At 33.8% G+C, this 11,532-nt stretch overlaps 2 protein-coding genes across 2 annotated transcripts; both read right to left on the bottom strand.

The window, feature by feature from the left end:
* Positions 1-1,243: 1,243 nt before the first annotated feature.
* On the bottom strand, positions 1,244-8,112 carry LOC112015136 (cytokinin dehydrogenase 5). Its single transcript, XM_065765114.1, has 5 exons — positions 7,434-8,112; positions 6,835-6,962; positions 5,999-6,274; positions 3,828-4,090; positions 1,244-1,854 (listed from the first exon to the last, which is right to left on the bottom strand). Exons 1-5 carry the CDS (start codon positions 8,029-8,031, stop codon positions 1,512-1,514), a joined length of 1,608 nt encoding a protein of 535 aa, XP_065621186.1. The 5' UTR covers positions 8,032-8,112; the 3' UTR covers positions 1,244-1,511.
* Positions 8,113-9,162: 1,050 nt separating this feature from the next.
* LOC136064007 (cytokinin dehydrogenase 5-like) lies at positions 9,163-11,235 on the bottom strand. Its single transcript, XM_065765116.1, has 2 exons — positions 10,183-11,235; positions 9,163-9,711 (listed from the first exon to the last, which is right to left on the bottom strand). The coding sequence occupies exons 1-2, from the start codon at positions 10,778-10,780 to the stop codon at positions 9,503-9,505; spliced, it is 807 nt and encodes a 268-aa protein (XP_065621188.1). The 5' UTR covers positions 10,781-11,235; the 3' UTR covers positions 9,163-9,502.
* Positions 11,236-11,532: the final 297 nt, after the last annotated feature.

Below are 11,532 nucleotides of genomic sequence, written 5' to 3'. Positions count from 1 at the left end.
GGGAATTATAATTAAGTTTTTCTTATAATTTTGTTTGAAGTATCATTTAGGAGAAAAAATAATGAACAAGTCCCTGTGTAATCTCAGTTAAGATTGATTAGATGAGTTTGTAAAAGTGTAAATAGGAAGACCAAATATTTATATTACGAAAAAATTGTTTGCATGTAGGAGCTTCTCACAACAAATAAGTCGTGGGGTTCAAGAGTTGTGAGAGGTCAGCAGCATGTAGAAATATTTATGTAACCACAATAAAAAAGTCTTAGCCCCAAAATTTTGAGAACGACTATGGATCTTTAACAAATTAGATTGGAATTCTCCGTTAGTTCTCTAATTGACATCTCATTTTTCATTATTTATATTAATATTATTTTTAGTCTTACTCTACTCTTTTTTGTTCCCTTGACTTAGATCAACTCACTCTTTTTTACTACATCACTTACTCTCCTCTGAACATGACCAAAACATTTCAAGTGATTCTCTCTCTTTCTTATCTTTTTATTAGTAAAGGCTACCTATTTTAAACGAATATTCTTATTTCAAATCTTATCATTTCGTGTATTCTCATTTATTTATCTTAACATTCTCGATTTCCTTACACCTATCTGCACCACTCAGCATTCGCTACCATAAAGCATAGCTGAAACATTTATGTAAATTACAAAAAAAAAAAAAAAAAAAAAAGATCTATTTCTACAAGAAAGGGAAACATGGGATACTAGTATACTTTCCCCAAATAAGTTAAATATATGATCCGCAATTATATTGAGGAAGATATGGTGCCAGACCATATTAGAGGAATTGGAACCAGCTGTGTGTGTGGAAGATGCCGCAGACAAGATCAAGAGGCAAACCAGACGGGCGGTCGGGATCACGGGCACTGCAAACCAACAACATGACATGTGCACTGCGTGATCATAGACCCCACTTTTCCTACCCCCATTCTTTTAACTTGTACATTTCTATTACATACTACCAACATACCATCCCAAATCAATTGCCATCATCAGAGAACAATTCCTCAACCACACCACTCATGAAAGAAAAACAAAACACCCCTCTTTAATTTCCTATTCACTCTTTAATTAATTAATGAAAATGTTAACAAGCACAGTAAAGTGCTCTTTAAGATTGATTTATTGTGTCAGTAAAAAAAAAGAATTATTATGAGGTTCATTTAAAAAAAATTTGGCATGAATTAATGAGACGGATTAAAAAGCTGAAGTGACAAGTAAAACTCAAAAAATTAGTTAAAAATCTGACATTAAACAATTTATTATCAGGTACTCTATAATGCTTGTTAATACAACCCTTAAATAAATCATTAAAGAACAAAAATTTCATAATTTCTCATTGCTTCCAATATATAGTTGAGTTTATGTACAAAAATATATTAATTCCTAAAAGTCAGTAAAAAAAAAAAAAAACTACTACTATGGTCTAAGGTCTATATGTAGTGTTTACTTGGGGGGGGGGGGGGGTTCTTGAATCATTGATTAATTTTTATAGTTTCATCACCATGAAGCCACTTTTGTAGAAAAAGAGGGCTTGAATATGCGTTGGCCTGTGGCTAAAATGCGCCGAGGATCAAACTCCATCTTTCTCTGATAAAACTGGGCCCACTTATCTCCAAAGTGGTCCATCCACTCCTCTTCTGTAGTGTAGTGGGGCAGGTACTGTTTGAGCTTGATCCCAGCATCATCACAGAATCTGAGGATCTGACGGTTCTGATTGGTCAGGTACTCCAAGCTCTGATTCTCATCTCCTCCAATTACAGTATCCAATGCTGATCTTAAAAATGCCACCAAGTAAAACACTTGCTCATCTGGTGTCACCACCGAGCTCCTATGGTCCCACCTACGCACAATCACAAACCCAATTAGCATAGAGAAAATACGATAAAATATCACAATTTTTATACTGTAATTGACTGACTGTCACTCTCACAGACTTACAATTATTCTCTATTATTTACTGCCGATCACGATACGGTGTAATTGACTGACTGTCACTCTCACAGACTTACAATTATTCTCTATTATTCACTGCCGGTCACGATACGGCGTGGACAATTATGTCATATTAATTATTATGTGGTTTTAGAAATTTTGCAAAGAAAAAAAAAATGCATTCATATTATTTTTTTGTAGCTTTCTCATGCGTGCAAAATGCATGGTAGTTGGGATTTGATGGTTCTGGGAGAATCAATGGGGACCCAAACCCATAGGGGGGGGGGGTGTGATGGGTCGTTAGTGTTACTCTGTACTAACGGCAATTATGTTAAGAATTGGAACTTAGTTTTGTTTATTTATTTATTTATTTTTGCAATTTTTTTTAACAGGACATGGGTATGTGTAGATCTTCTGACATAAGAATCTTCACACTTGGATGATCACTACCGTCGATTTTAGTTGGGTTACAGTCAACAAAAGAGAAAAGTGTTAATCATCCTATCTGGCATGATATACAATATTCATCCCAGTTGTGTTGTCTACGTGCATGTGGTCCATTTGTTCCCTTTGCTAAATGCTCCACATGTCATCATCTAATCATAGTTACAAGGGTCCATCTCATGATTTTTCCTTTCTTTCTTTTTTTCTTTTTTTTCTTTTCTCTTTTCTTAACTTTTTAGTTGTCAATTACATTGTTTTATCTAGGAGCAAAGGTCATGAACAGAGCACATTACTATGAATTTAAACAATAAGTGAAAGAACCCACTCAATATTTAAATACAAAACTTACATAGATTCCTCAATTAAATTCAACCATATGATTATATTGATTGCATGTACATAAAAAATAAAAAATAAAAGGAGTAATTTAACTCTAATCATAACTTATCAAACTATGAATAAAATTGTAAAAAGAGTTGCTCTTTTTAAAACTAAACCCCTCAGCATATTCTAAACCAACATATGTCAATTTCTTCATAAAAATTCTGACCCATGCATGAAGTGTTTTGATATGTAACTTCATAAAAATATAACTGTGAATTTCTTCCTCCATGTGACTGTGATTTAGGCAATGACGTGTTTGCTTAGTAGTGAGTGAATGCTTCAAGTCTACAACCTATTCAACAAACTGTGTTTTCTTTTTTCAATTTGTTTAATAATGGCTCTACTAGCTGCCGACTCAAATACCAAGAAACTATTTCCTTTACTTACAGTGTCCTCAATTAATTACTGATTTCAGACTATTCTAAAGTTCTCAAAAGAAATTTGTAACATATAATGAAACTACCCACTCGGTCTTTTTTCTCTTATCAAACATTATATATCACATGGTTTTCAAGAAGGAATATTATTGGAGGCTCACAGCTTGTATAAAGAGACAAAATTCACATATTTTAAAAGCTAGAATTCACCATATATATATTTGGCTCTAGCTATAATGCTTCCTCAATTATTGGAGGTTAATTTTACAGCTTGCATACAAGAAGAGTTGGTGTTAGTACCTAGTAGGTCACTTATAGCTACCTTGTCTTTATATCATATACTTGGCCCTTCCACTAACAAATGGTCCACATATTATTTATGAGCCAAGAAAATCATTCATACAAAATATCCATATTTAATTAAGACAGACATACAAACAAGTATATATTTTTATATATTTTCATGCAATTATATATTATATAATATACGTATAAAAAAGAAGAAGAAAAAATGTATGTTTGCATGTACGGACAATGATTAATGTGACCCATCTTCACTATTATAAGTGTAAAAAAAAAAAAAAATATATATATATATATATACTTGTATGTTGCACTTGCATGCATGCAGTTCTTGAAAGGAAAAAGACACAAACCGTGATCTTTAGGGACTTACTTGTCTTTGTTCATTGGGTAGATGAGAATGGGGCCACTAGTATTATTTCCCAAAATGCCCTTGAACACACCCTTATCGAAGTCAGAAATCCTTGACTTTGGCACAAAAAGGTTGAGCCATGGGTGTGGTACGTCCCACAAACCCTTGGACCTGAGCTTGAGCTCGTTTTTGTGGACCCTGTCCAAGAAATCCACGTAAGGCAGGTCGGTTGTGAAGACTGATGTCGGTATAAAATCTAATTTTTCCAACAGAGCCTCTATTTCCTGCAACAAAACATAAAATATTTACTAAATTAAAAAAAAAAATCATTTGTCATTATAGATTATTTAAAAGAAATACAATCAAAGATTCAAAGTACACACATAATTAAAAAAAATAAAGACAAAAAAAGCTTCTACAAAAGAATTGGTCTTGTCAGGGTAAGTTCGATTCTAATCAGTTTTTTTTTTTTTTTTGCTAGAACATTTAAATAAATAAAAAATTAAATATATGACTTTAGGATAAATTATTAGAAGAGAATAACTGGGTAAGTGGGCGGCCTAGATTTGGCAATTTTAAAAGTAAAAAAATATAATAAAAGTTGGGGCTTCAATCTTAGGATCAGAATCATCAGATGGCATGATAGATTACAGAAGATCTTCCATGTTTTCTTGTGCATGTTTTATTACATTCTAAACTAGCTTCTATGACTATATTTTATTCACAATGACAAAAAAGCTTTAATAAGATAATCAAAGAATTGATAGTGGGACAACCCTAAAGGTGTTCTTCTAATAAATAAGTAGCTGAAATTGATATGTATATTGATAGTACAATAATACAAGGAGGATACTGATAATGGTAGAAGGTTCTAACTTCTGTGAATAAATTTTTTTAAAATTAGTGAGAAGATTTAATGGTGCGTCTTTGAAAGCTACTTCAATTAGGAAGACTAATAAATTGGTTTTTTTTAACAGCTATAGTTAAATCATTTCACCAATAGTTTGAAAAATCAAAAACCATGTAGCCAACTAGCCCGGCTTGAACCCTTTTTTTTTCTACTACATCCTACCAACTTTTTAATGGAAATTTATTAGATCTTAGATAAAGTCTGTATTGTTTAGTTAATCGAGGAATAACTTCAAAGTATGCATATGACTGATTTACATTAATTGGACAAATAAGGCCCACCCAAAAGTCCTTGGTTTCTTTCCGAATAATTGGAGAACCAGTCGTTCACACTAAACAAACATACCGCTTGAAAATGTCATTTTTAGAGGATAGTCAGAGTTTTTGATAGAATACCAACCGCCTAATTAAATTTCCCCACCAGCCACAGACCCACCTACTTTGAATGATGCATGTCAGTATTATCTCATTCTATAAATTTTTGTATGATACTGCTTCTCTTTTAACCCTTTTTTTTTTACTGCCAATAATTTTTTTTACTGTTATTATTATTAACGACCTATTATGGACAAAATTTTTCTTCAAACAGAATTGGCGAAAATTATAAGACAATTCATAATCACATCTATGTGTAATAAATCATTTAAACAAATTATATTAATGTTAAATAGGTCATGTGAAAAAAAAAAAAACACATAATTTTGCGAGCTATCACTTATAGAGTGGGTGAGTTGGAGAAAATTTACTCCAAATTGGTTTGGAAGAGAAGCAGAAACAATTATTGCCTTTTGGATAAAGTTTTTCTTCAAATCAAGTTGGAGAAATAGAAATCTACTCCAACACTATCCACATGTACCAAGTCACATAAGTCATTAAATCATTTAAACAAGTGTTGTGACTATTCAATATATTATGTGACTAAAAATACATGATGACCTTATAATAATAATAGTCACATAATATATGTCTACTAGTATTATGTAGTATTTTACTTTTTTTTATCATAATTATATATGTAGTATTATATTGTTCGCTAAAGTTTTTTTTTTTTTTAAAGTTTATCAAAAGTTTGTTTTTTTGTCCATAATTATAATAAGAATCATTTTTCAACAGTTTAAGGACAAAAATAAGGACAAGAAAAAAATCATTTTCAATAGTTTAGGGGTAAAAAATTTAAATTTAAATTTATATATTATATTTATCATTTTTGTTACTATCTTTGTATACAAAAACAAATTGTTATTATTAATAGTAGTAGTTGTTCAAAGGTTAGTCATTTATACCTGATCAATACTGTTGGCGTTCGATTCATCATAATTCTTGGTGACCTCCAAGCAATATAAAACTCCTCCATTAGCATTAAAAGAGGTGATTTTAACAGGGTTTCGCGGAGAGAAGAAAGAGGACCTCCAATTATTAATAAGCCCATCATCCACAATTACAAAACCCTCAATATAGTCGAATTTCTGGCTATTAGGGTGTCCATGCAGAGAGATGAGGAATTCTTGGTCCTTGGTAAAAGCAGTAAAATTTGAATACAGTGCTCGGATCCACCTCACCTACACACATCAATTTGAAACAGTATTAAAATCAAAAGCGCCTAAAAAGAGAGAAAAGAGACCACGTTATAGAGAAGCAAAAAATAAAAAAAAGAAGATAAAAAGACATGTCAACAACATTGCCAGCTTTAGAACCGCCGTTTGAATGTGTTTAAAAAGCTAATATGGACCCAACACTCTAAAAACTCTTTAGGTAATGATGCTTTGCTTTTTAGGTTTTGACATGAAAGTGATGAAACTAAATACTAGGAAAATTGTTGCAAAGGCCTATGCCCCCACCTTATAGCCAACTAAAACTTACTTAAAATAGAAAATATTATTAGGTAATCTCCAATAGAGTCACATGGTAGTCTCTCCTTTTGAGTGAAAGATTGATTCCACTGTAAATTTAATTAACAAGGGTCATTAATATGTGAGAAAAAGGAGTATTGTCTTTAACCAAAAAAGAAAAAGAAAAAAGAGTACTATGTGGCAAAATTATTCCTTCAAACAAGTAAAACTTTTGTTGGCATGTGTGTTTCTGTGCATTGAGAGAGAGAGAGAGAGAAAGAGAGACATACTCTTTGAGGGGCAGGTTCAAGAGGAATTCTAGCCCTAGTGATGATTCCAAATTGGCCAAGACCACCAAGAACAGCATGGAACAGCTCTGAGTTTTGTTCTTCTGAACATGTCATTAGCTCACCTTTGCCTATAATTAGCCAAAAGAATACGTTAGAGAATTCATAGATGTATCCATATTCCAGAATTAATGAGATTCAGACAAACTCGGTGACGACAACAACAACAAAAATGCAACAATAAAACAAAACTGAAGAGACCTAGACAAATATTACAATAAAAAAATATTTCAGTTTCCGCTAAATTGGAAGCTTTTGGGAATAATGATAAGCAAAAAATTCAAACTTTTTTATAAAAATATTATGGAATAGGAAATAAATTATGATGCTCATTTACTAGCTAGCTAGGATAGATTTCAAGAGAAAAACTAGATATATGACAAGCTCACCAACAAAAAAAGATTTAGAAACTTGAGCTGAGCATTCAACAAATTGAAACAAAACCCACATAAAGATTTTATTTTATTTCCCAATTAAAAAAAATTAATAAAAAAAAATTTGTGCACAAGCTAGACATGCAAGAAAGTAAGAAATGAACGAACCTGTAACAACGTCAAGTTCATAGACATTGCTGATCTGAGGACCATGATTGAAAGCTTGGCCACTAATTCCAGCATTTGAAAGGGTTCCACCCACTGACAAATACAAGTAATCTGTCCATGACTTTGGTGCAAGCCCATATTCTAGCGCAGCTCTCAGCACATCAATCCAAAGCTCTCCACCCCACACATCCACATACCGTTGCGCTTGTTCTTCTTGTTCCATTGACACCAAAGGACTTAGTTGACCTAGCTTTTTCACCGACCTACTCATCTCAATGACCACGCCATGACTCGTCTGAGCCTGACCGTTTATCGAATGCCCGTGACCCTTAGCCGAGACAGTGAACCCATTCACCGAGCCATAAGCCGCACCCACGAGCCTAACCACGTCATCAGCAGATGCCGGGTGGAACACAGCCAGCGGCTCGGCTCGGCTCATCATACCAAAGTCAAGCGAAGCCGTCTCCATGTCTGTTGGGTCAAGGCTGAGTTGACCATCCAATCCAAGCCTTAGAAGCTCCGTGGGCCTCAGAGTCAATCCAACGGTCACTATTAATCTACATATGGCAAACGTTAATAGAAGCTTATTCGTAGCCATTTTTTTTTTTGTGTTTAGCACTATTGCTTTTGTTTATTTAATAGTAACAAAGAAAATGAAAGGGTATATATAGAAGAACAATGAAGGATTTTTTTTTCCACAACCCTATGTTGTTCATTCTAGGCATATGCGACCTATTAGAGGACCAACAATTTGAAAGAAGCATCTTGCTTGATTCAATTATAATTTGCTTTACTCTTATTAAAGAATAACAAGCTGTTAGTTCATTACTGTGATTTGTAATCTATGTCATTCCCATTCTACTCTTGTCCAATATCCAAAAATGACAACAATAATTAATGACAATGAAATGAATGAATGCAAGTGGTTTTATGATCCATAGGCATCTGTCCCTATCTGTTTAATTTCAGGAGTAGTTGGCATAATTTGGCTTCTTCTTTTTTTTTTGGTTTAACATCCTATACATTAAAATAAAGTTGAGTAGGTATGTGATTTACCAATGGTGGGTTGGATGGTTAATTTATCCTTTGTATTAAACAAAGACAACAAAGAAGTGCTCATTTGAGAGAGTTTATTGTCATTGATTTATAGGTTTGTACATAAATCAAATAAATTGTCTTAAAAAAAGTTATACGTTTACAACATTTTTACAACAAATCTTAAGTGACAGGTTTTTATAAGGTTTTAAATATGAATTCACCATTGAAATTACTTTCTTACCCACTAGTTATCTATAATATTATTTAAGGGGTTTTTCCTGTTTGGATTCTTCATTTTTTAGTTCAAAAATGCCCATACACCCATATGTTTAAGTAGAAATAAAACTAAAGAACTATTTGGTAAAAATGCAACTCTAATTCTCCTAAAACATTGCCTAAAAAATAGGATCACTTTCCTATTAATTTTCAAATTGATTTATTAGTTATAAATTAAAATTATATATATAAAAATAAAAACACAGTTTTTTTTCTACAAAATAGAACCACTTACAAAAAAAAAAAAAAAAAAAAAAAAACTATCACATGCGCAAAGCGCGTGTGATAAAGCTAGTAGCAAATAACAATAATCTACCAATTAGAATTATTTGTTGTAGATATAGTATTTCTTTACAAAAAAAAAAAAAAANGAAGATAAAAAGACATGTCAACAACATTGCCAGCTTTAGAACCGCCGTTTGAATGTGTTTAAAAAGCTAATATGGACCCAACACTCTAAAAACTCTTTAGGTAATGATGCTTTGCTTTTTAGGTTTTGACATGAAAGTGATGAAACTAAATACTAGGAAAATTGTTGCAAAGGCCTATGCCCCCACCTTATAGCCAACTAAAACTTACTTAAAATAGAAAATATTATTAGGTAATCTCCAATAGAGTCACATGGTAGTCTCTCCTTTTGAGTGAAAGATTGATTCCACTGTAAATTTAATTAACAAGGGTCATTAATATGTGAGAAAAAGGAGTATTGTCTTTAACCAAAAAAGAAAAAGAAAAAAGAGTACTATGTGGCAAAATTATTCCTTCAAACAAGTAAAACTTTTGTTGGCATGTGTGTTTCTGTGCATTGAGAGAGAGAGAGAGAGAGAGAGACATACTCTTTGAGGGGCAGGTTCAAGAGGAATTCTAGCCCTAGTGATGATTCCAAATTGGCCAAGACCACCAAGAACAGCATGGAACAGCTCTGAGTTTTGTTCTTCTGAACATGTCATTAGCTCACCTTTGCCTATAATTAGCCAAAAGAATACGTTAGAGAATTCATAGATGTATCCATATTCCAGAATTAATGAGATTCAGACAAACTCGGTGACGACAACAACAACAAAAATGCAACAATAAAACAAAACTGAAGAGACCTAGACAAATATTACAATAAAAAAATATTTCAGTTTCCGCTAAATTGGAAGCTTTTGGGAATAATGATAAGCAAAAAATTCAAACTTTTTTATAAAAATATTATGGAATAGGAAATAAATTATGATGCTCATTTACTAGCTAGCTAGGATAGATTTCAAGAGAAAAACTAGATATATGACAAGCTCACCAACAAAAAAAGATTTAGAAACTTGAGCTGAGCATTCAACAAATTGAAACAAAACCCACATAAAGATTTTATTTTATTTCCCAATTAAAAAAAATTAATAAAAAAAAATTTGTGCACAAGCTAGACATGCAAGAAAGTAAGAAATGAACGAACCTGTAACAACGTCAAGTTCATAGACATTGCTGATCTGAGGACCATGATTGAAAGCTTGGCCACTAATTCCAGCATTTGAAAGGGTTCCACCCACTGACAAATACAAGTAATCTGTCCATGACTTTGGTGCAAGCCCATATTCTAGCGCAGCTCTCAGCACATCAATCCAAAGCTCTCCACCCCACACATCCACATACCGTTGCGCTTGTTCTTCTTGTTCCATTGACACCAAAGGACTTAGTTGACCTAGCTTTTTCACCGACCCACTCATCTCAATGACCACGCCATGACTCGTCTGAGCCTGACCGTTTATCGAATGCCCGTGACCCTTAGCCGAGACAGTGAACCCATTCACCGAGCCATAAGCCGCACCCACGAGCCTAACCACGTCATCAGCAGATGCCGGGTGGAACACAGCCAGCGGCTCGGCTCGGCTCATCATACCAAAGTCAAGCGAAGCCGTCTCCATGTCTGTTGGGTCAAGGCTGAGTTGACCATCCAATCCAAGCCTTAGAAGCTCCGTGGGCCTCAGAGTCAATCCAACGGTCACTATTAATCTACATATGGCAAACGTTAATAGAAGCTTATTCGTAGCCATTTTTTTTTTGTGTTTAGCACTATTGCTTTTGTTTATTTAATGGTAACAAAGAAAATGAAAGGGTATATATAGAAGAAGAACAATGAAGGGGGGGGGGGGGGTGTGTAGGATAAGAAAAAGTAGCAATGAACGAAGTGTTTTGGGAACAAAATCTTTGTGGCAGAGTTATAGAAGTGTGTGGGGGGTTTGGTTTGGTTTAGTTTTGTGGTGGCTAACGTAAGCCGGACTGTGTTTTTAAAGATTTTCTACGCAACATGCAAGGGATTCTCTGATCTCTTTTTACCACGTTATTGGTTTTTGCTTCGCCCACATAGTGTTAAAATGCAACGAGGAATTCAAGAAGGTGAAAATAAAAAATAATAATAAAAAACCAAACTATGTGTCTCTGACTCACTCAGAGTGCGTATGTGTATGGATATCTCTCTCTCTCTCTTCTTTTCTTTTCTTTTATTTTATGTCTTGGATATAAGATACAGGTTCTCAATTTATAGGACAAGGTAGGGAAAGAGTCTTTGGGGTTATGGGAGGGGTGAGATAGACGCGTGGATGTTCACGTGTGAGGGATGAGGAGACACGTGCGGTGGGACAGTTATGCTCCTATAAATGGGTCCCTTTATTTTGGGTGTAAAATGTGGGGCCCACATTTGGATACGGAGGATCTGTGTGGGGACGTGAGCAAGGGAGGGTTCACGTGGTTTCAGACTCTGGGCCGATGTTGAGCGTATGCAAAGTGCAAACCAATAAAGATTCTC

This window comes from Quercus suber, unplaced genomic scaffold (genome assembly GCF_002906115.3).
Source record: "Quercus suber isolate HL8 unplaced genomic scaffold, Cork oak 2.0 scaffold_608, whole genome shotgun sequence".
Taxonomy (NCBI): domain Eukaryota; kingdom Viridiplantae; phylum Streptophyta; class Magnoliopsida; order Fagales; family Fagaceae; genus Quercus; species Quercus suber.
The sequence above is the reverse complement of the archived record's forward strand: the minus strand, read 5'-3'. Positions and strand labels throughout refer to the sequence as shown.